Source organism: Manacus candei, unplaced genomic scaffold, assembly GCF_025592945.1.
Source record: "Manacus candei isolate 608988 ecotype Guabito, Panama unplaced genomic scaffold, ASM2559294v1 h1tg000469l, whole genome shotgun sequence".
In the NCBI taxonomy this organism is placed as follows: Eukaryota; Metazoa; Chordata; class Aves; order Passeriformes; family Pipridae; genus Manacus; species Manacus candei.
This window is the reverse complement of record NW_026138517.1, coordinates 1-25,085: the sequence shown is the minus strand read 5'-3', so window position 1 is coordinate 25,085 and position 25,085 is coordinate 1. Positions and strand designations below refer to the sequence as shown.

The 25,085-nt window shown below is 58.8% G+C and overlaps 1 protein-coding gene and 1 long non-coding RNA gene across 2 annotated transcripts; one reads left to right on the top strand and one right to left on the bottom strand.

The window, feature by feature from the left end:
• Positions 1 to 24,784, top strand: LOC127465706 (casein kinase II subunit alpha-like; the record flags this gene model as incomplete). Its single annotated transcript, XM_051776221.1, is given in 10 exon segments — positions 1 to 102; positions 5,342 to 5,453; positions 8,086 to 8,187; positions 13,664 to 13,714; positions 15,809 to 15,868; positions 18,908 to 18,991; positions 21,610 to 21,720; positions 21,822 to 21,923; positions 24,683 to 24,730; positions 24,732 to 24,784. Coding segments are annotated over 10 exon segments (824 nt in total), but the record flags the coding sequence as incomplete, so codon positions are not given.
• LOC127465705 (uncharacterized) lies at positions 8,570 to 10,672 on the bottom strand. The gene is made up of 3 exons (XR_007902327.1): positions 10,616 to 10,672; positions 10,316 to 10,345; positions 8,570 to 8,596 (listed from the first exon to the last, which is right to left on the bottom strand). It is a non-coding gene; the product is annotated as an uncharacterized LOC127465705 (long non-coding RNA).
• Positions 24,785 to 25,085: the final 301 nt, after the last annotated feature.

Below are 25,085 nucleotides of genomic sequence, written 5' to 3'. Positions count from 1 at the left end.
CATGGCCGGGCCCGTGCCCAGCCGGGCCAGGGTCTACGCGGACGTGAACACCCAGAGACCCCGGGAATATTGGGATTACGAGTCACACGTCGTGGAATGGGGGTACGGATGGGGCTGGGAATGCACGGGGACACGGACACGGATAGGGATGGGGACAGGGACAGGGATAGGGATGGGGACAGGGACAGGGATAGGGATGGGGACAGGGATGGGGACACGGACAGGGACAGGGAGAGGGCCACTGACAGGGACACAGACAGAGACAGGGACACGGATAGGGATAGGGATAGGGATGGGGACACGGACACAGACAGGGACAGGGACCGGGATGGGGACATGGATAGGGATAGGGACAGGGATAGGGACATGGACATGGACATGGACACAGACATGGACACGGAGAGGGACAGGGACACGGACAGGGACAGGGATGGGGACAGGGACAGGGACAGGGATAGGGATAGGGACACGGAGAGGGACATGGACATGGATAAGGACAGGGACACGGACACGGACATGGACACTGACAGGGACACAGACAGGGACACTGACACGGATAGGGATAGGGATGGGGACATGGACATGGACAGGGACAGGGACAAGGATAGGGACAGGGACAGGGACAGGGACACAGACACGGAGAGAGACACAGACAGGGACATGGACACAGACACTGACAGGGACAGGGATGGGGACACAGAGAGGGACACGGACACAGACAGGGACAGGGACAGGGACAGGGACAGGGACATGGACAGGGACAGGGACAGGGACAGGGACAGGGACACGGACACAGACAGAGACACAGACAGGGACACGGACAGGGACAGGGACACGGACAGGGACACGGACAGGGACAGGGACACGGACAGGGACACGGACAGGGACACAGACACGGACACGGACACAGACACGGACAGGGATGGGGACAGGGACACGGACAGAGACACAGACAGGGACAGGGACAGGGACAGGGACAGGGACAGGGACAGGGACACGGACACAGACAGAGACACAGACAGGGACAGGGACAGGGACAGGGACACGGACAGGGACACGGACAGGGACAGGGACAGGGACAGGGACAGGGACAGGGACACGGACATGGACAGGGACACAGACAGGGACATGGACAGGGACAGGGACACGGACAGGGACAGGGACAGGGACAGGGACAGGGACACGGACAGGGACAGGGACACGGACAGAGACACAGACAGGGACAGGGACAGGGACAGGGACAGGGACAGGGACAGGGACAGGGACAGGGACACGGAGCTGCCACCCCCGGGCTGGTGTGGCTGGCTCTGGCTGGCTCTGGGATCTCTGGGCCTCGGGGAGCTCGGGGGGCTTTTCCAGCCCAAACCTGCCCACCTGCCTCCTTCCCCGAGCTGCTGCCCTGTTGTCTCTGCTAATGAGCAATTAATTAGTGAAACCAGGCTTTCCAGGCTTTCCAGCCTCTCCTTCCCTTCCCGGCCCCGGGCTGGCTCCATATGGAATCCCCGGGGCCGTGGTGGGAGAACGGGATAATTGCCCCTGTTCCTGCTGTTCCCTCGCTCCCCTCGGATGACTCGGGATCCAGACAGGGAGGGTTCCTGGCAGGGAGAGCTGGTTTGGTCCTTTCCGGGAATATTCCTTGGGAATATTTGTTTTTAGAGATCCCTGGGATCCCTTTAGACCCCTGGGGATCAAGGAAGGGGCAATTCCCAGGGGAATTTGCACGTTGGGAATTCCGTCCTCTCCTGGATTTGGGGTGTGGGATGAGCTCGTGAGGAGAGGGAAGGGGGGGAGAGGGATTGGGAGCAGGACACCAGGAGCCCGGAGATTCCCGGATTTGGGATTTCGGGATCCAAAACCTGGTGCCAGGAATTGGGATTTGGGGATTTCCTGGGAGGGGGCTGTCCCTGAGCATTCCATGAGGGTCTGGTGGCCATTCCCACCTGGAAACCCGGAGCCAGGAATTGGGATTTGGGGATTTCCTGGGAAGGGGCCGTCCCTGAGCATTCCATGAGGGTCTGGTGGCCATTCCCACCTAGAAACCTGGAATCAGGAATTGGGATTTGGGGAATTAGGAATTGGGATTTGGGGGTTTCCTGGGAAGGGGCTGTCCCTGAGCATTCCATGAGGGTCTGGTGGCCATTCCCACCTGGAAACCCAGAACCAGGAATTGGGATTTGGGGAATTAGGAATTGGGATTTGGGGATTTCCTGGGGAGGGGCCATTCCCACCTGGAAACCTGGAGCCAGGAATTGGGATTTGGGGATTTCCCGTGAGAGGGGCCATCCCTGAGCATTCCATGAGGGTCTGGTGGCCATTCCCACCTGGAAAACTGACACCAGGAATGGGGATTTGGGGAATTAGGAATTGGGATTTGGGGAATTAGGAATTGGGATTTGGGGATTTCCTGAGCCAGGAATTGGGATTTGGGGATTTCCCAAATTGGGATTTGGGGAGGGGCCATCCCTGAGCTCTCCATGAGGGTCCGGTGGCCATTCCCACCTGGAAACCTGGAGCCAGGAATTGGGATTTTGGGATTTCCTGGGAAGGGGTTGTCCTTGAGCTCTCTGTGAGGGTCCAGTGGCCATTCCCACCTGGAAACCCGGAGCCAGGAATTGGGATTTGGGGAATTAGGAATTGGGATTTGGGGATTTCCCAGGAGGGGCCATCCCTGAGCATTCCATGAGGGTCCGGTGGCCATTCCCACCTGGAAACCCGGAGCCAGGAATTGGGATTTGGGGAATTAAGAGTTGGGATTTGGGGATTTCCTGGGGAGGGGCCATTCCCACCTGGAAAACTGACGCCAGGAACTGGGATTTGGGGAATTAGGAATTGGGATTTGGGGATTTCCCGGGAGAGGGACCATCCCTGAGCATTCCATGAGGGTCTGGTGGCCATTCCCACCTGGAAACCCGGAGCCAGGAATTGGGATTTGGGGAATTAGGAATTGGGATTTGGGGATTTCCTGAGCCAGGAATTGGCATTTGGGGATTTCCCGGGAGTGGGACCATCCCTGAGCATTCCATGAGGGTCCGGTGGCCATTCCCACCTGGAAACCCGGAGCCAGGAATTGGGATTTGGGGATTTCCTGGGAGGGGCCATTCCCACCTGGAAACCCGGAACCAGGAATTGGGATTTGGGGAATTAGGAATTGGGATTTGGGGATTTCCTGAGCCAGGAATTGGGATTTGGGGATTTCCCAAACTGGGATTTGGGGAGGGGCCGTCCCTGAGCTCTCCATGAAGGTCTGGTGACCATTCCCACCTGGAAACCCGGCGCCAGGAATGGGGATTTGGGGAATTAGGAATTGGGATTTGGGGATTTCCTGGGGAGGGGCTGTCCCTGAGCATTCCATGAGGGTCCGGTGGCCATTCCCACCTGGAAAACTGACACCAGGAATGGGGATTTGGGGAATTAGGAATTGGGATTTGGGGATTTCCTGAGCCAGGAATTGGGATTTGGGGATTTCCCAGGAGTGGGACCATCCCTGAGCATTCCATGAGGGTCCGGTGGCCATTCCCACCTGGAAAACCAGTACCAGGAATTGGGATTTGGGGATTTCCTGGGAGGGGCCATTCCCACCTGGAAACCCAGAGCAAGGAATTGGGATTTGGGGAATTAGGAATTGGGATTTGGGGGTTTCCTGGGAAGGGGCTGTCCCTGAGCATTCCATGAGGGTCTGGTGGCCATTCCCACCTGGAAACCCGGAGCCAGGAATTGGGATTTGGGGAATTAGGAATTGGGATTTGGGGATTTCCCAGGAGTGGGACCATCCCTGAACATTCCATGAGGGTCCGGTGGCCATTCCCACCTGGAAAACCAGTACCAGGAATTGGGATTTGGGGATTTCCTGGGAGGGGCCATTCCCACCTGGAAACCCAGAACAAGGAATTGGGATTTGGGGAATTAGGAATTGGGATTTGGGGGTTTCCTGGGAAGGGGCTGTCCCTGAGCATTCCATGAGGGTCTGGTGGCCATTCCCACCTGGAAACCCGGAGCCAGGAATTGGGATTTGGGGAATTAGGAATTGGGATTTGGGGATTTCCTGGGGAGGGACCATTCCCACCTGGAAACCTGGAGCCAGGAATTGGGATTTGGGGATTTCCCGGGAGAGGGGCCATCCCTGAGCATTCCATGAGGGTCTGGTGGCCATTCCCACCTGGAAAACTGACACCAGGAATGGGGATTTGGGGAATTAGGAATTGGGATTTGGGGAATTAGGAATTGGGATTTGGGGATTTCCTGAGCCAGGAATTGGGATTTGGGGATTTCCCAAATTGGGATTTGGGGAGGGGCCGTCCCTGAGCTCTCCATGAGGGTCCGGTGGCCATTCCCACCTGGAAACCCAGAGCCAGGAATGGGGATTTGGGGAATTAGGAATTGGGATTTGGGGATTTCCTGGGAAGGGGCTGTCCCTGAGCATTCCATGAGGGTCCGGTGGCCATTCCCACCTGGAAACCCGGAGCCAGGAATTGGGATTTGGGGAATTAAGAGTTGGGATTTGGGGATTTCCTGGGGAGGGGCCATTCCCACCTGGAAAACTGACGCCAGGAACTGGGATTTGGGGAATTAGGAATTGGCATTTGGGGATTTCCCGGGAGAGGGACCATCCCTGAGCATTCCATGAGGGTCTGGTGGCCATTCCCACCTAGAAACCTGGAATCAGGAATTGGGATTTGGGGAATTAGGAATTGGGATTTGGGGATTTCCTGAGCCAGGAATTGGGATTTGGGGATTTCCCAAACTGGGATTTGGGGAGGGGCTGTCCCTGAGCTCTCCATGAAGGTCTGGTGGCCATTCCCACCTGGAAACCCGGAGCCAGGAACTGGGATTTGGGGAATTAGGAATTGGGATTTGGGGATTTCCTGAGCCAGGAATTGGGATTTGGGGATTTCCCAGGAGTGGGACCATCCCTGAGCATTCCATGAGGGTCCGGTGGCCATTCCCACCTGGAAAACCAGTACCAGGAATTGGGATTTGGGGATTTCCTGGGAGGGGCCATTCCCACCTGGAAACCCAGAGCAAGGAATTGGGATTTGGGGAATTAGGAATTGGCATTTGGGGATTTCCTGGGGAGGGGCCATCCTTGAGCTCTCCATGAGGGTCTGGTGGCCATTCCCACCTGGAAAACCAGTGCCAGGAATTGGGATTTGGGGAATTAGGAATTGGGATTTGGGGATTTCCTGAGCCAGGAATTGGGATTTGGGGATTTCCCGGGAGTGGGACCATCCCTGAGCATTCCATGAGGGTCCGGTGGCCATTCCCACCTGGAAAGCCGGAGCCGGCCCCGCCCTGGGTGTCGTGCGGGTGTTTTGGGATCCCGAAATCCCAGTGTTCCCGGCAGGAATCAGGATGACTACCAGCTGGTGAGGAAGCTGGGCCGGGGCAAGTACAGCGAGGTCTTCGAGGCCATCAACATCACCAACAACGAGAAGGTCGTCGTCAAGATCCTCAAGGTACGGCCCGGGAAAACCGGGAATGCTGGGAATGCTGGGCTGGGAAAACCGGGAATGCTGGGCTGGGAAAACCTGGAATGCTGGGAATGCCAGGCCGGGAAAACTGGGAATGCTGGGAATGCTGGGCTGGGAAAACCCGGAATGGTGGCTCGAGAAAACCTGGAATGCTGACCTGGGAAACTCAGAATGCTGGCCTAGGAAAACTGGGAATGCTGGGAATGCTGGCTGGGAAAACCCGGAATGCTGGGAATGCTGGCTGGGAAAACCCGGAATGCTGGCCTGGGAAAACCTGGAATGCTGGTCTGGGAAAACTGGGAATACTGACCTGGGAAAACCTGGAATGCTGGCTTGGGAAACCTGGAATACTGGCCTGGGAAAAACTCGTAATACTGGCCAGGAAAGCCTGGAATGCTGACCTGGGAAAACCCGGAATGCTGGGCTGGGAAAACCTGGAATGCTGGCCTGGGAAAACCGGGAATGCTGGGCTGGGAAAACCGGGAATGCTGGCCTGGGAAAACCTAGAATGCTGGCTTGGGAAAACCTGGAATGCTGGGAATGCCGGCCTGGGAAAACCTGGAATGCTGGCCTGGGAAAACCCGGGATGCTGGCCTGGGAAAACCTGGAATGCTGGTCTGGGAAACTCAGAATGCTGGGCTGGGAAACCTGGAATGCTGGACTGGGAAACCTGGAATGCTGGGAATGCTGGGCTGGGAAAACCTGGAATGCTGGACTGGGAAACCTGGAATGCTGGCCTGGGAAAACTTGGAATGCTGGCTCGGGAAAACCTGGAATGCTGGCCTGGGAAAACCTGGAATGCTGGCCTGGGAAACTCAGAATGCTGGGCTGGGAAAACCTGGAATGCTGGCCTGGGAAAACCGGGAATGCTGGCCCGGGAAAACCGGGAATGCTGGGAATGCTGGGCTGGGAAAACCTGGAATGCTGGTCTGGGAAAACCTGGAATGCTGGTCTGGGAAAACCGGGAATGCTGGTCTGGGAAAACCGGGAATGCTGGGAATGCTGGGCTGGGAAAACCCGGAATGCTGGCCTGGGAAAACCGGGAATGCTGGGAATGCTGGGCTGGGAAAACCAGGAATGCTGGCTTGGGAAAACTGGGAATGCTGGCCTGGGAAAACCTGGAATGCTGACCCGGGAAAACCGGGAATGCTGGGAATGCTGGGCTGGGAAAACCCGGAATGCTGACCTGGGAAAATCTGGAATGCTGGTCTGGGAAAACTCGGAATGCTGACCTGGGAAAACCTGGAATGCTGGCCTGGGAAAACTGGGAATACTGGTCTGGGAAAACCTGGAATGCTGGCCTGGGAAAAACACGGAATGCTGGCCTGGGAAAACTGGGAATACTGGCCTGGGAAAAACACGGAATGCTGACCTGGAAAAACTGGGAATGCTGGGCTGGGAAAACTTGGAATGCTGGGCTGGGAAAACCTGGAATGCTGGCCTGGGAAAACTGGGAATGCTGGGCTGGGAAAACCTGGAATGCTGGGAATACTGGGCTGGGAAAACCAGGAATGCTGGCTTGGGAAAACCGGGAATGCTGGCCTGGGAAAACTGGGAATGCTGGCCTGGGAAAACCGGGAATGCCGGCCTGGGAAAACCTGGAATGCTGGCCTGGGAAAACCTGGAATGCTGGGAATGCTGGTCTGGGAAAACCTGGAATGCTGGGCTGGGAAAACCTGGAATGCTGACCTGGGAAACTCAGAATGCTGGGCTGGGAAAACCGGGAATGCTGACCTGGTAAACCTGGAATGCTGGCCCGGGAAAACTCAGAGCCATTCCCAGTCGGAGCCATTCCCGGTCAGAACCATTCCCAGCCAGAGCCATTCCCAGCCAGAGCCATTCCCAACCAGAGCCATTCCCAACCGGATCCATTCCCAGTTGGAGCCATTCCCGGTCGGATCCATTCCCAGCCGGAGCCATTCCCAAACGGAGCCATTCCCAGCCAGAGCCATTCCCAACTGCAGCCATTCCCAGTTGGAGCCATTCCCGGTCAGAGCCATTCCCAACCAGAGCCATTCCCAGTCGGAGCCATTCCCAACTGGAGCCATTCCCAGCTGGAGCCATTCCCAGCCGGAACCGCTCCCTGTCAGAGCCATTCCCAGCCGGATCCATTCCCATCGGATCCGTTCCCGACCAGAGCCATTCCCGACTGGATCCATTCCTGGCCGGATCCATTCCCGGCCGGATCCATTCCCACCAGAACCATTCCCACCGGATCCGTTCCCGGCCGGATCCATTCCCACCGGATCCATTCCCAGCCAGAGCCATTCCCAACCAGAGCCATTCCCAGCCAGAGCCATTCCCGGCCGGATCCATTCCCGACTGGAGCCATTCCCAGCTGGAATCATTCCCGGTCGGATCCATTCCCAGCTGGATCCATTCCCACCGGACCCATTCCCACCGGATCCATTCCCACCGGACCCATTCCCAGCTGGAATCATTCCCGGTCGGATCCATTCCCAGCTGGATCCATTCCCACCGGATCCATTCCCACCGGATCCATTCCCAACCGGATCCATTCCCAACCGGATCCATTCCCACCGGATCCATTCCCACCGGACCCATTCCCACCGGATCCGTCCCCACCGCTCACCGTCTCCCCCTCCCTCGTTCCCAGCCGGTGAAGAAGAAGAAGATCAAGCGGGAGATCAAAATCCTGGAGAACCTCCGGGGGGGCCCCAACATCATCGGCCTCCTGGACATCGTCAAGGACCCCGTGGTGAGGAGGCCTCGGGAATCCTGGGGAATCTTTGGGAATCCTTGGGAATCCTGGGGAACCCTGGGGAATCCTTGGGAATCCTGGGGAATCCTTGGGAATCTTTGGGAATCATTGGGAATCCTTGGGAATCATTGGGAAGCCTGGGGAATCCTTGGGAATCTTTGGGAATCCTGGGGAATCCTTGGGAATCTTTGGGAATCATTGGGAATCCTGGGGAATCCTGGGGAATCCTGGGGAATCCTTGGGAATCCTTGGGAATCCTGGGGAATCCTCGGGAATCCTTGGGAATCCTTGGGAACCCTCGGGAACTCTCGGGAATCTTTGGGAATCCTTGAGAATCTTTGGGAATCATTGGGAACCCTCGGGAATCTTTGGGAATCTTTGGGAAGCCTTGGGAATCATTGGGAATCTTTGGGAATCTTTGGGAATCCTCGGGAACCCTCAGGAATCTTTGGGAACCCTTGGGAATCATTGGGAATCCTGGGGAATCCTTGGGAATCTTTGGGAATCATTGGGAATCCTTGGGAATCATTGGGAATCCTGGGGAATCTTTGGGAATCTTTGGGAATCCTGGGGAATCCTTGGGAATCACTGGGAATCCTGGGGAATCCTGGGGAATCCTTGGGAATCCTGGGGAATCCTCGGGAATCCTTGGGAATCCTTGGGAACCCTCGGGAACCATTGGGAATCATTGGGAATCCTTGGGAATCCTTGGGAATCCTGGGGAATCCTTGGGAATCTTTGGGAATCCTTGGGAATCTTTGGGAACCCTCGGGAATCTTTGGGAATCTTTGGGAATCCTTGGGAATCATTGGGAATCCTGGGGAATCCTTGGGAATCTTTGGGAATCCTTGGGAATCCTTGGGAATCATTGGGAATCCTGGGGAATCCTTGGGAATCCTGGGGAATCCTTGGGAATCCTTGGGAATCCTTGGGAATCTTTGGGAATCTTTGGGAATCCTGGGGAATCCTTGGGAATCTTTGGGAATCCTGGGGAATCTTTGGGAACCCTTGGGAATCTTTGGGAATCTTTGGGAATCTTTGGGAATCCTTGGGAATCCTTGGGAATCCTGGGGAATCCTCGGGAATCCTCGGGAATCCTTGGGAATCCTTGGGAATCCTCGGGAATCCTTGGGAATCCTTGGGAATCCTTGGGAACCCTCGGGAATCCTTGGGAATCCTGGGGAATCCTGGGGAATCTTTGGGAATCCTGGGGAAGCCTTGGGAATCATTGGGAACCCTTGGGAATCTTTGGGAATCCTTGGGAATCATTGGGAATCCTGGGGAATCCTTGGGAATCTTTGGGAATTCTTGGGAATCTTTGGGAATCATTGGGAATCCTTGGGAATCATTGGGAATCTTTGGGAATCCTGGGGAATCTTTGGGAACCCTTGGGAATCTTTGGGAATCTTTGGGAATCTTTGGGAATCCTTGGGAATCCTTGGGAATCCTGGGGAATCCTGGGGAATCTTTGGGAATCTTTGGGAATCTTTGGGAATCCTTGGGAATCTTTGGGAATCCTTGGGAATCCTTGGGAATCATTGGGAATCCTTGGGAATCCTTGGGAATCTTTGGGAATCCTTGGGAATCCTTGGGAATCCTTGGGAATCTTTGGGAATCATTGGGAATCCTTGGGAACCCTCGGGAATCCTTGGGAATCCTGGGGAATCCTTGGGAATCTTTGGGAATCCTGGGGAAGCCTTGGGAACCCTTGGGAATCTTTGGGAATCCTTGGGAATCCTTGGGAATCTTTGGGAACCCTTGGGAATCTTTGGGAATCCTTGGGAATCTTTGGGAATCTTTGGGAATCATTGGGAACCCTCGGGAATCCTCGGGAATCCTTGGGAATCTTTGGGAATCCTTGGGAATCCTGGGGAATCCTTGGGAATCCTTGGGAATCCTTGGGAATCCTGGGGAATCCTTGGGAATCCTTGGGAACCCTTGGGAATCCTTGGGAACCCTCGGGAATCTTTGGGAATCTTTGGGAAGCCTTGGGAATCTTTGGGAATCCTTGGGAATCTTTGGGAATCTTTGGGAATCCTTGGGAATCTTTGGGAATCCTTGGGAATCCTTGGGAATCATTGGGAATCCTGGGGAATCCTTGGGAATCTTTGGGAACCCTCGGGACCCTTGGGAATCCTCGGGAACCCTCAGGAATCTTTGGGAACCCTTGGGAACCCTTGGGAAGCCTTGGGAATCCTTGGGAACCCTCGGGAATCTTTGGGAATCTTTGGGAACCCTTGGGAATCTTTGGGAATCCTTGGGAATCCTTGGGAACCCTCGGGAATCTTTGGGAATCCTTGGGAATCATTGGGAATCCTGGGGAATCCTTGGGAATCTTTGGGAATCTTTGGGAATCCTTGGGAATCCTTGGGAATCCTGGGGAATCTTTGGGAACCCTCGGGAATCCTTGGGAATCCTTGGGAACCCTTGGGAATCTTTGGGAATCTTTGGGAATCTTTGGGAACCCTTGGGAATCCTCGGGAATCCTCGGGAATCCTTGGGAATCCTTGGGAATCCTCAGGAACCCTCGGGAATCTTTGGGAACCCTCGGGAATCCTCAGGAATCCTTGGGAATCCTTGGGAACCCTCGGGAATCTTTGGGAATCCTTGGGAATCCTTGGGAACCCTCGGGAATCCTTGGGAATCCTTGGGAATCCTCGGGAATCTTTGGGAACCCTCGGGAATCCTCCCTAGAAAACCCCTGTGAAAATAACCCTACAGAAACAACCCTACAGAAACAAACCCCTACAGGGACTACCCTACAGGAACAACCCTTCAAATCAAACCCTACAAAAACAAACCCTACAGAAATGACCCTACAGGAACAACCCTACAAAAACAAACCCTTTAAAACAAACCCTACAGAAACAACCCTACAAAGCCAACCCTACAAAAACAAAGCCTACAAAACCAAACCCTGCAGAAACAACCCTACAAACCCAACCCTACAAAAACAAACCCTACAGAAACAAACCCTACAGAAACAACCCTACAAAAACAACCCTTCAAGCAAACCCTACAAACCCAACCCTACAGAAACAAACCCTACAGGAACAACCCTACAAAAACAACCCTTCAAAACAAACCCTACAAGACCAAACCCCACAGAAACAAACCCTACAGAAACCCTACAATCCCAAACCCTCTAAACCCAAACCCTCCAGAAACAAACCCTACAAACCCAACCCATACAAACCCCAAACCCACAAACCCAAACCCACAAACCCAAACCCTACAGGAACAACCCTACAAAGCCAAACCCTACAGGAACAACCCTTCAAAAAAACCCCTACAGACCCCAACCCTACAGAAACAAACCTTCAAAACAAACCCTACAGAAGCCCTACAAACCCAACCCCTACAAACCCAAACCCTACAAAAACAAACCCTACAGAAACCCTACAAACCCAAACCCTACAGAAACAAACTCCACAGAAACAAACCCTACAAACCCAACCCTCCAACCCCAGCCCTCCAACCCCAACCCTACAAACCCAAACCCTACAAACCCAAACCCTACAGGAACAACCCTACAAAAACAAATCCTACAAATCCAAACCCTACAGAAACAAACCCTGCAAACCCAACCCCCACAAACCCAACCCCTACAAACCCAAACCCACAAACCCAAACCCACAAATCCAAACCCACAAATCCAAACCCTACAAGAACAACCCTACAAAGCCAAACCCTACAGGAACAACCCTTCAAAAAAACCCCTACAAACCCCAACCCTACAGAAACAAACCTTCAAAACAAACCCTACAGAAGCCCTACAAACCCAACCCCTACAAACCCAAACCCTACAAAAACAAACCCTACAGAAACCCTACAAACCCAAACCCTACAGAAACAAACTCCACAGAAACAAACCCTACAAACCCAAACCCTCCAACCCCAGCCCTCCAACCCCAACCCTACAAACCCAAACCCTACAAACCCAAACCCTACAGGAACAACCCTACAAAAACAAATCCTACAAATCCAAACCCTACAGAAACAAACCCTGCAACTCCAATCCCTACAAACCCAAACCCTACAGGAACAACCCTACAAAAACAAACCCTACAAACCCAACCCCTCCACCCTCAACCCCTACAAACCCAAACCATACAGGATCAACCCTAAAACCCCAAACCCTCCAACCCCAAACCCTCCAACCCCAAACCCTACAGAAACAAACCCAACAAACCCAACCCTCCACCCCCAACCCCTACAACCCCAAACCTACCACCCCAAACCCTACAAACCCAATGCTACAAACCCAAACCCTGAAACCCTACAAACACAAACCCTACAGGAACAACCCTACAAAAACAAACCCTACAAACCCAACCCCTACAAACCCAAACCCTCCCCCCCCAAACCCTACAAACCCAAACCCTACAGCAACAACCCTACAACCCCAACTGTACAGAAACAACCCTACAAAAACAAACCTGACATCCCCAACCCCCACAACCCCAAATCGTACAGGAACAACCCTACAAAAACAAACCCTACAACCCCAAACCCTACAGAAACAAACTCTCCAACCCCAAACCCAACAACCCCAAACCCTACAGAAACAAACCCTCCAAACCCAAACCCTACAGAAACAAACCCTACAGAAACCCTACAACCCCAAACCCTCCAAACTCAAACCCTCCAGAAACAAACCCTACAACCCCAAACCCTACAAACCCAACCCTACAGAAACCCTCCAATCCCAAACCCTACAGAAACAAACTCTACAACTCCAAACCCTCCAAACCCAAATGCTCCAACCCCAAACCCTACAGAAACAAACTCTACAAACTCACCCCCTACAGAAACCCTCCAACCCCAAACCCTACAGAAACAAACCCTGCAGAAACCCTACAACCCCAAACCCTACAATCCCAAACCCTACAACTCCAAACCCTACAGAAACAAACCCTACAGAAACCCTACAACCCCAAACCCTACAATCCCAAACCCTACAACTCCAAACCCTACAGAAACAAACCCTACAGAAACCCTACAACCCCAAACCCTACAATCCCAAACCCTACAACTCCAAACCCTACAGGAACAAACCCTACAGAAACCTTACAACCCCAAACCCTCCAACCTCAAACCCTACAGAAACCCTCCAACCCCAAACCCTCCAACCCCAAACCCTCCAACCCCAAACCCTCCAACCCCAAACCCTACAGAAACCCTCCAACCCCAAACCCTACAGAAACCCTACAACCCCAAATCCTACAGAAACAAACCCTCCAAACCCAAACCCTACAGAAACAAACCCTACAGAAACCCTACAACCCCAAACCCTCCAACCCCAAACCCTACAGAAACCCTACAACCCCAAATCCTCCAACCCCAAACCCTCCAACCCCAAACTCTCCAACCCCAAACCCTACAGAAACCCTCCAACCCCAAACCCCACAACCTCAAACCCTACAGAAACCCTCCAACCCCAAACCCCGTCCCTGTCTCTCTGTCCCCGCAGTCCCGCACGCCCGCCCTGGTGTTCGAGCACGTCAACAACACCGACTTCAAGGTGAGCCCCGGGACCCTTTTGGGGTCTGTAGGGTCAGTGCCAGCCCCCCCTGAGCCCCCGGGACCCTTTGGGGTCTGTAGGGTCAGTGCCAGCCCCCCCTGAGCCCCGGGACCCTTTGGGGTCTGTAGGGTCAGTGCCAGCCCCCCCTCTGCTCCTAGAACCCTTTGGGGTCTGTAGGGTCAGTACCAGCCCCCCCTGAGCCCCCAGGACCCTTTGGGGTCTGTAGGGTCAGTGCCAGCCCCTCCTGAGCCCCCGGGACCCTTTGGGGTCTGTAGGGTCAGTGCCAGCCCCCCCTGAGCCCCGGGACCCTTTGGGGTCTGTAGGGTCAGTGCCAGCCCCCCCTCTGCTCCTAGAACCCTTTGGGGTCTGTAGGGTCAGTGCCAACCCCCCCTGAGCCCCCAGGACCCTTTGGGGTCTGTAGGGTCAGTGCCAGCCCCCCCTGAGCCCCCGGGACCCTTTGGGGTCTGTAGGGTCAGTGCCAGCCCCCCTCTGCTCCAGGGACCCTTTGGGGTCTGTAGGGTCAGTGCCAGCCCCCCCTCTGATCCCGGGACCCTTTGGGGTCTGTAGGGTCAGTGCCAGCCCCCCCTGAGCCCCCGGGACCCTTTGGGGTCTGTAGGGTCAGTGTCAGCCCCCCCTGAGCCCCGGCACCCTTTGGGGTCTGTAGGGTCAGTGCCAGCCCCCCTCTGCTCCAGGGACCCTTTGGGGTCTGTAGGGTCAGTGCCAACCCCCCCTGAGCCCCGGGACCCTTTGGGGTCTGTAGGGTCAGTGCCAGCCCCCCCTGAGCCCCGGGACCCTTTGGGGTCTGTAGGGTCAGTGCCAGCCCCCCCCTCTGCTCCTGGGACCCTTTGGGGTCTGTAGGGTCAGTGCCAACCCCCCCTGATCCCCCAGCACCCTTTGGGGTCTGTAGGGTCAGTGCCAGCCCCTCTCTGATCCCAGCACCCTTTGGGGTCTGTAGGGTCAGTGCCAACCCCCCCTGAGCCCCGGGACCCTTTGGGGTCTGTAGGGTCAGTGCCAGCCCCCCCTGAGCCCCGGGACCCTTTGGGGTCTGTAGGGTCAGTGCCAGCCCCCCCCTCTGCTCCTGGGACCCTTTGGGGTCTGTAGGGTCAGTGCCAACCCCCCCTGATCCCCCAGCACCCTTTGGGGTCTGTAGGGTCAGTGCCAGCCCCTCTCTGATCCCAGCACCCTTTGGGGTCTGTAGGGTCAGTGCCAGCCCCCCCTGAGCCCCCGGGACCCTTTGGGGTCTGTAGGGTCAGTGTCAGCCCCCCCTGAGCCCCGGGACCCTTTTGGGGTCTGTAGGGTCAGTGCCAGCCCCCCTCTGATCCCAGGACCCTTTGGGGTCTGTAGGGTCAGTGTCAGCCCCCCCTGATCCCGGGACCCTTTGGGGTCTGTAGGGTCAGTGCCAGCCCCCCCTCTGATCCCTGTCACCCTTTGGGGTCTGTAGGGTCAGTGCCAGCCCCCCCTCTGCTCCAGGGACCCTTTGGGGTCTGTAGGGTCAGTGCCAGCCCCCCCTGAGCCCCGGGACCCTTTGGGGTCTGTAGGGTCAGTGTCAGCCCTCCCCTCTGCTCCGGGGCTTTTCCATGTGGGAATCCCATCCCTGGGCCTGCTGTGGGGCCAAATCCCGGGATTTGGGTTGGAGGGAGGAGGGAGAGGGGAGTGGGGGTCCCGCTTTTCCCCCGGTTCCTGTCCCTAATTCCCTAATTCCCGGGGCTGGGAGGAGGGAGAGGGGAGTGGGGGTCCCACTTATCCCCCCATTCCCATCCCTAATTCCCTAATTCCTGGGACTGGGAGGAGGGAGAGGGGAGTGGGGGTCCCGCTTTTCCCCCGGTTCCTGTCCCTAATTCCCTGATTCCCGGGGCTGGGCTGTGCTCTCCCCTTCCCATTCCCGCTCCCCGGGATGGGAATGTTGGACCCCTCAGGTCCTGGATCCCGGGAGGGTCTCGGACACCCCCCCCCCCCCATTCCCTGTGGGATCTCCAGGGGTTTGGATGTTCCCAGGTTGGGAAATTCGGGATTCGGGGCCAGGGAACTCCCTGAGGAGCCCAAACCCCGCATTCCAGAGCGGGAACGAGCCCCTTTCCCAAATCCCTTTCCCAGCAACTCTACCAGACCCTCTCCGACTTCGACATCCGCTTCTACATGTACGAGATCCTCAAGGTGAGCTCCGGGATCCCACATTCCCAAAAATCCCTCTGGGATCCCACATTCCTGGGAAAACCCTCTGGGATCCCCACATTCCTGGGAAAACCCTCTGGGAACCCCACATTCCCAAAAAACCCTCTGGGAACCCCACATTCCAGGGAAACCCTCTGGGATCCCCACATTCCCAAAAAACCCTCCGGGATCCCCACATTCCCAAAAAACCCTCTGGGATCCCACATTCCCAAAAAACCCTCTGGGATCCAAATATAACCAGGAAAACCCTCTGGGATCCCCACATTCCCAGGAAATCCCTCTGGGATCCCCACATTCCCAGGAAATCCCTCTGGGATCCCCACTTTCCCAAAAAACCCCTCCGGGATCCCCACATTCCCAAAAAACCCTCTGGGAACCCACATTCCCAAAAAACCCTCTGGGATCCCCACATTCCCAGGAAAACCTTCTGGGATCCCCACATTCCCAGGAACACCCTCTGGGATCCCCACATTCCCAGGAAAACCCTCTGGGATCCCCACATTCCCAGGAAAACCCTCTGGGATCCCACATTCCCAGGAACACCCTCTGGGAACCCCACATTCCCAAAAAACCCTCTGGGATCCCACATTCCCAAAAAACCCTCTGGGATCCAAATATAACCAGGAAAACCCTCTGGGATCCCCACATTCCCAGGAAAACCCTCTGGGATCCCCACATTCCCAAAAAACCCTCTGGGATCCAAATATAACCAGGAACACCCTCTGGGATCCCCACATTCCCAGGAAAACCCTCTGGGATCCCCACATTCCCAAAAAACCCTCTGGGATCCCCACATTCCCAGGAAAACCCTCTGGGATCCCACATTCCCAGGAACACCCTCTGGGATCCCCACATTCCCAGGAAAACCCTCTGGGATCCCCACATTCCCAAAAAACCCTCTGGGATCCAAATATAACCAGGAACACCCTCTGGGATCCCCACATTCCCAGGAAAACCCTCTGGGATCCCCACATTCCCAGGAAAACCCTCTGGGATCCCCACATTCCCAGGAAAACCCTCTGGGATCCCCACATTCCCAGGAAAACCCTCTGGGATCCCACATTCCCAAAAAACCCTCTGGGATCCCCACATTCCAGGAAAACCCTCTGGGAACCCCACATTCCCAAAAAACCCTCTGGGAACCCACATTCCAGGAAAACCCTCTGGGATCCCCACATTCCCAAAAAACCCTCTGGGATCCCCACATTCCCAAAAAACCCTCTGGGATCCCACATTCCCAGGAAATCCCTCTGGGAGCTCCATCCTCCCTGGGAATCCCTGGCTGGCAGCAGGAGGTGGGAGTGGCTCCTGTTCCAGTCTGGGAGCAGCCCCCGGATCCATCTCCCATCCCACAGCTCCCATCCCACAGATCCCATCCCGGGATGGTTCCTGTCCCCATCCCATTCCCATTCCATTCCCCATCCCATTCCCATCCCATTCCCATCCCATCCCATCCCATTTCTCATCTTATTCCCCATCCCATTCCCATCCCATTCCCATCCCATTCCCATCCCATTCCCATCCCATTCCCATCCTATTCCCCATCCCTTCCATCCCATTCCATCCCATTCCCATCCCCATCCCATTCCCACCCCATTCCCAGTGTTCCACAGGCTCTGGATCACTGCCAGCCCCCATCCCATTCCCATTCCCATCCCCATCCCATTCCCATCCCCATCCCATTCCCATTCCCATTCCCATTCCTGGTGTTCCACAGGCTCTGGATCACTACCAACCTCCATCCCATCCCATTCCCACTCCCATCCCATTCCCGGTTTTCCCACAGGCTCTGGATCACTGCCAGCCCCCATTCCATTCCCATCCCATTCCCATTCCTGTTCCCGGTGTTCCTGCAGGCCCTGGATTACTGCCATTCCCATTCCCATTCCCATTCCCATCCCATTCCCGGTGTTCCACAGGCTCTAGCTCACTGCCAGCCCCCATCCCATCTCCATCCCATTCCCATCCCCATCCCATTCCCATTCCCATCCCAGTGTTCCACAGGCTCTGGATCACTACCAGCCCCCATCCCATCCCATTCCCATCCCATTCCCATCCCATTCCCATTCCCATTCCCATTCCCATTCCCATTCCCATCCTAGTGTTCTGCAGGCTCTGGATTACTACCATTCCCATTCCCACCCCATTCCCAGAGTTCCGCAGGCCCTGGATCACTGCCAGCCCCCATCCCATTCCCATTCCCATCCCATTCCCCATCCTATCCCCATCCCATTCCCATTCCCATCCCATTCCCCATCCTATCCCCATCCCATTCCCATTCCCATCCCATTTTCCCATTCCCACCCCATCCCCATTTTCCCGCAGGCCCTGGATCACTGCCAGCCCCCATTCCCATCCCATTCCCATTCCCGTTTTCCTGCAGGCCCTGGATCACTGCCATTCCCGTTCCCATTCCCATTCCCGTTTTCCCTCCCATTCCCATTCCTGTTTCCCACAGGCCCTGGATTACTGCCATTCCCATTCCCATTCCCATTCCCACCCCATTCCCGGTTTCCCGCAGGCCCTGGATTACTGCCATTCCCATTCCCCATCCCATCCCATTCCCATCCCATTCCCATTCCCATTCCCATTCCCATTCCTGTTTCCTGCAGGCCCTGGATTACTGCCATTCCCACCCCATCCCATTCCCATTCCCGGTTTTCTGCAGGCCCTGGATCACTGCCATTCCCATCCCATTCCCATCCGCATTCCCATTCCCATTCCCCATTCCCATTCCTGTTCCCATTCCCATCCCATTCCCGTTCCCATTCCCAGTTTCCCACAGGCCCTGGATCACTGCCATTCCCATCCCATTCCCATCCCCATCCCATTCCCATTCCCATTCCCGTTCCCATTCCCATTTCCCATTCCCATTCCCACCCCATTCCCGGTTTTCCCCAGGCCCTGGATCGCTGCCATTCCCATTCCCATTCCCATTCCCATTCCCGTTTCCCACAGGCCCTGGATCACTCCCATCCCCATTCCCGTCCCCATTCCCACCCCATTCCCGGTTTTCCGCAGGCCCTGGATTACTGCCACAGCATGGGGGTGATGCACCGGGACGTGAAGCCGCACAACGTCATGATCGACCACGAGCACAGGAAGGTACCCGGGCTGGGCTGGGAGCTCCCGGAATCCTGGCAATCCCGCAATTCCTGAGGCTGGAAAAGCCTCAGGGGCCACCGAGTCCAACCAGGGTGCTCATGGAATATCCCAAAGGAATGTTGGGAGGGACCCCCCCCCAACCAGGGATCGGCGAGTCCGACTCCCGGCCCTGCCCGGGACATCCCAAAATCCCTGTTCCCTGAGCCTCGGGAACGTTGTCCCGACATTCCCGGAGCCCGGCCAAGGACCCCGGGGCCGGGACCGCGGGATCCTGGAATTCCTGAGGCTGGGAAGATCCCTCTGAGTCCCCAAGTGCCCCCTCCCCAGGGATGCTCCATCCCCCAGGGATGGGGATCCAGGGCTGGGCAGCCCTTCCCAGCAGGGATTTTTCCCAAGATCCCAAATAAACCTCCCCTGGCCCAGCTTGGGGCCGTTTCCCCTCGTCCTGTCCCTGTTCCCTGGGAGCAGAGCCCGATCCCACCTGGATCCACCCTCCTGTCCCCCTGGATTCCCTCTGAGCCCCCTTTTCTCCAGGCTGAGCCCCCCCAGCTCCCTCAGGAGTTCTCCAGACCCTTCCCAGCCCCGTTCCCATCCCTGGACACGCTCCAGCCCCTCCATGGCCTTCCTCCCCCGATCCCTGTCCCTGTTCCCACGGGAACCATCCCGAGCTGAGGAAAGACTCGGGTGAGAAGGGGGTGAAATTCCCAAAGGGGGGCAAATTCCAAACCTGACCCTACAAAAGAGGACGGGGACAAAGGCGGGGGAACGGGAACACCGGCCCCGGTGTCACCCCGGGGTGCTCCTGTCACCTCTCCTTGTGACCAGCCCAGGGGGATTTGGGGGTGCATCCCGGGGGTCTCCAACCCCCATTCCCATGGGAACCATCCCGAGATGAGGAAAGACTCGGGGTGAGAAGGGGGTGAAATTCCTGAGGGGCAAATTCCAAACCCGACCCTCCAAAAGAGGATGGGAACGGGAACACCAGTCCTGGTGTCACCCCGGGGTGCTCCTGTCACCTCTCCCCCTGAGCAGCCGGGGGGGGGTTGGGGGTGCATCCCGGGGGTCCCCACGCCCCCATTCCCAAGGGAATTGTCCCCCCTCCCCAGCTGAGGCTGATCGACTGGGGCCTGGCCGAGTTCCACCACCCGGGGCAGCCGGTCCTGGTGTCACCCCGGGGTGCTCCTGTCACCTCTCCCCCTGAGCAGCCCGGGGGGAGTCTGGGGGTGCATCCCGGGGGTCTCCAACCCCCATTCCCATGGGAACCATCCCGAGATGAGGAAAGACTCGGGGTGAGAAGGGGGTGAAATTCCTGAGGGGCAAATTCCAAACCCGACCCTCCAAAAGAGGATGGGAACGGGAACGCCCGCCCCGGTGTCACCCCGGGGTGCTCCTGTCACCTCTGCCCCTGAGCAGCCGGGGGGGGGTTGGGGGTGCATCCCGGGGGTCTCCACACCCCCATTCCCACGGGAATTGTCCCCCCCCCAGCTGAGGTTGTTCCACTGGGGTCTGGCCGAGTTCTACCACCCGGGGCAGCCGGTCCCGGTGTCACCCCAGGGTGCTCCTGTCACCTCTGCCCCTGAGCAGCCAGGGGGGGTTTGGGGGTGCATCCCGGGGGTCCCCACACCCCCATTCCCATGGGAATTGTCCCCCCCAGCTGAGGCTGATCGACTGGGGCCTGGTCGAGTTCCACCACCCGGGGCAGCCGGTCCCGGTGTCACCCCGGGGTGCTCCTGTCACCTCTCCCCCTGAGCAGCCCGGGGGGAGTCTGGGGGTGCATCCCGGGGGTCTCCAACCCCCATTCCCATGGGAACCATCCTGAGATGAGGAAAGACTTGGGGGAAGAAGGAGGTGAAATTCCTGAGGGGCAAATTCCAAACCCGACTGTCCAAAAGAGGATGGGAACGGGAACACCGGCCCCGGTGTCACCCCGGGGTGCTCCTGTCACCTCTCCCCGTGAGCAGCCCGGGGGGAGTCTGGGGGTGCATCCCAGGGGTCTCCAACCCCCATTCCCATGGGAACCATCCCGAGCTGAGGAAAGACTTGGGGGAAGAAGGAGGTGAAATTCCTGAGGGGCAAATTCCAAACCCGACCCTCCAAAAGAGGATGGGAACGGGAACGCCGGTCCCGGTGTCACCCCGGGGTGCTCCTGTCACCTCTCCTTGTGACCAGCCCAGGGGGGTTTGGGGGTGCATCCCAGGGGTCTCCAACCCCCATTCCCATGGGAACCATCCCGAGATGAGGAAAGACTCGGGGTGAGAAGGGGGTGAAATTCCTGAGGGGCAAATTCCAAACCCGACCCTCCAAAAGAGGATGGGAACGGGAACGCCCGCCCCGGTGTCACCCCGGGGTGCTCCTGTCACCTCTCCCCCTGAGCAGCCCGGGGGGAGTCTGGGGGTGCATCCCGGGGGTCTCCACACCCCCATTCCCACGGGAATTGTCCCCCCCCCAGCTGAGGTTGTTCCACTGGGGTCTGGCCGAGTTCTACCACCCGGGGCAGCCGGTCCCGGTGTCACCCCAGGGTGCTCCTGTCACCTCTGCCCCTGAGCAGCCCAGGGGGATTTGGGGGTGCATCTGGGGGTCCCCACACCCCCATTCCCATGGGAATTGTCCCCCCCCAGCTGAGGCTGATCGACTGGGGCCTGGCCGAGTTCTACCACCCGGGGCAGGAGTACAACGTGCGCGTGGCCTCGCGCTACTTCAAGGGCCCCGAGCTCCTCGTGGACTACCAGGTGTGTGGGGCATTGGGGGGGTGGTCCCGGGCTTGGGGGGGTCCTGGTGGGATCCCCCCCCGTCCCCCAGGAGCCTCCTGAGCCCCGTTGCCCTCCGGCAGATGTACGACTACAGCCTGGACATGTGGAGCCTGGGCTGCATGTTGGCCAGCATGATCTTCCGCAAGGAGCCCTTCTTCCACGGCCACGACAACTACGACCAGGTCAGTGGGGAGGGAGGGAGGGAGGGAGGGAGACCCCCAGCCCACAGAGCCCGGGAGGGAGAACCCCATCCCACAGACCCCCAACCCACAGAGCCCGGGAGGGAGAACCCCATCCTACAGAGCCCGGGAGGGAGAACCCCATCCACAGATCCCCAGCCCACAGACCCCTAACCCACAGAGTCCGGGCTGGAGACCCCCATCCCACAGACCCCTGTCCCACAGACCCCCGTCCCACAGACCCTGTCCAACAGAACCCCAGCCCACAGAGCCTGGGAGGGAGAACCCCATCCCACAGACCCCCATCCCACAGAGTCTAGGATGTAGAACCCCATCCCACAGACCTCCATCCCACAGACCCCCAGCCCACAGAGCCCAGGAGGGAGAACCCCATCCTACAGAGCCCGGGAGGGAGAACCCATCCCACAGATCCCCAGCCCACAGAGCCCGGGAGGGAGAACCCCATCCTACAGAGCCCGGGAGGGAGAACCCCATCCCACAGATCCCAGCCCACAGACCCCCATCCCACAGAGCCTGGGCTGGAGACCCCCATCCCACAGACCCCCCGTCCCACAGACCCTGAGATGGAGACCCCCGTCCCACAGACCCCCCCCCCCCCATCCCACAGACCCCCATCCTACAGACCCCCATCCCACAGACCCCCCAGTACGCACAGACTCTGGGCTGGAGACCCCCCATCCCACAGACCCCCATCCCACAGACCCCCATCCCACAGAGCCCGGGATGGAGAACCCCCGACCTACAGATCCCCATCCCAGAGACCCCCCCATCCCACAGACCCCCATCCCACAGACCCCCATCCCACAGAGCCCGGGATGGAGAACCCCATCCCACAGACCCCCATCCCACAGACCCTGGGCTGGAGACCCCCCTGACCTGCAGACCCCCATCCCACAGACCCCAGGCTGGAGACCCCCCTGACCTGCAGACCCCCATCCCACAGACCCCCCCATCCCACAGACCCCCAGCCCACAGACCCCCATCCCACAGAGCTCAGGATGGAGAACCCCATCCCCACAGACCCCCATCCCACATTCCCCCATCCCACAGACCCCATCCCACATTCCCCCATCCCACAGACCCCCATCCCACATTCCCCCATCCCACAGACCCCCATCCCACAGACCCCATCCACATTCCCCCATCCCACAGACCCCCAGCCCACAGCCCCCCCCTCTCCTCCAGCCCCCCCTGCTCTGCAGAGCCCCCCGTCCCACAGCCCCTCCCTATACTGCAGCCCCCCGAGGCCCCCCCTTCCCCTCCCACCCCCCGGGCCGTGTCCCTCTGGGGCCGAGGGGTTGGACCCCCGGGGGTCCCCCCAGTGTCACCAGTGTCATGTCCCCCAGCTGGACCCCCCAGGGGGCTGTCAGGGACCCCCCCCAATCCCCCCAGTCCCCCCAGTTGGTGTGTTGGGACCCTCCCCCCAATCCCCCAGTGCTCCCAGTGTTGTGTCCCCCCAACTGGACCCCCAGGGGGCTGTCAGGGACTCCCCAACTCCCCCAGCCCCCCCAGTTGGTGTGTTGGGACCCCGGGGGGCTGTCGGGACACCCCCAACACCCCCAGCCCCCCCAGCTGGACCCCCCGGGGGGCTGTGGGGCCCCCCAGTGCCCGCCGTGCCCCCACCATGGTGCCCCCCCCAGCTGGTGTGTTGGGACCCCCCGCGGGGCTGTCAGGGACCCCCCAGCCCCCCCAGCTGGTGCATTGGGACCCCCGGGGGGCTGTCAGGGTCCCACCCAGCCCCCCCAGTTGGACCCCCGGGGGGCTCTGGGCCCCCCCGTGCCCCCAGTGCCCCCTAGTTGGTGTGTCAATGCCCCCCCAGCTGGTGTGTTGGTACCCCCGGGGGGCTGTCAGGACCCCCCCAGTGCCCCCAGTGCCCCCCCAGTTGGTGTGTTGGTGCCCCCCCCAGTTGGTGTGTTGGGACCCCCGGGGGGCTGTCAGGGACCCCCCAGTGCCCCCAATCCCCCAGTTGGTGTGTTGGGACCCCCCGGAGGGCTGTGGCCCCCCCCAGTGCCCCCAGTTGGTGTGTTGGTGCCCCCCCAGTGTTGTGTTGGTACCCCCGGGGGGCTGTCAGGACCCCCCCCAGTGCCCCCAGTGCCCCCAGTTGGTGTGTTGGTGCCCCCCCAGTGTTGTGTTGGGACCCCCGCGGGGCTGTCAGGGACCCCCCCAGTGCCCCTAATTGGTGTGTTGGGACCCCCCCCAATCCCCCAGTGCCCCCAGCCCCCCCAGCTGGTGCGTTGGGACCCCCCGGGGGGCTGTCAGGGACCCCCCAATCCCCTCAGCTGGTGCATTGGACCCCCGGGGGGCTGTCAGGGCCCCCCCCAATGCCCCCAGTGCCCCAGTTGGTGTGTTGGGACCCCCGGGGGGCTGTCAGGGCCCCCCCCAATGCCCCCAGTGCCCCCAGTTGGTGTGTTGGGACCCCCCGGAGGGCTGTGGGCCCCCCCCCCCAGTGCCCCCAGTGCCCCCAGTTGGTGTGTTGGGACCCCCCCAGTACCCCCAGCCCCCCAGCTGGACCCCCGGGGGGCTGCCAGGGACCCCCCAGCTCCCCCAGTGTTGCTGTTGGTACCCCCGGGGGGCTGTGGGGGCCCCCCCCAACACCCCCCAGCCCCCCAGCTGGACCCCCGAGGGGCTGTCAGGGACCCCCCCAGTGCCCCCAGTGCCCCCCAGTTGGTGTGTTGGTACCCCCGGGGGGCTGTGGGGCCCCCCCCAGTGCCCGCCGTGCCCCCACCATGATGCCCCCCCAGCTGGTGCGCATCGCCAAGGTGCTGGGCACGGAGGATCTGTACGACTACAATCGACAAGTACAACATCGAGCTGGACCCCCGCTTCAACGACATCCTGGGCAGGTGGGGGGCACGGGGGGGCACAGGGGGGGCAATGGGGGGGGGGTACAATATGGGGCTGGACCCCCGCTTCAACGACATCCTGGGCAGGTGGGGGGCACGGGGGGCATGGAGGGGGGCAATGGGGGGGGACAGTATGGGGCTGGACCCCCGCTTCAACGACATCCTGGGCAGGGGGGGGCACGGGGGGGCATGGGGGGGGGTACAATATGGGGCTGGACCTCCGCTTCAACGACATCCTGGGCAGGTGGGGGGCACGGGGGGGCACAGGGGGTACAGGGGGGGTATAACAGAGAGCTGGACC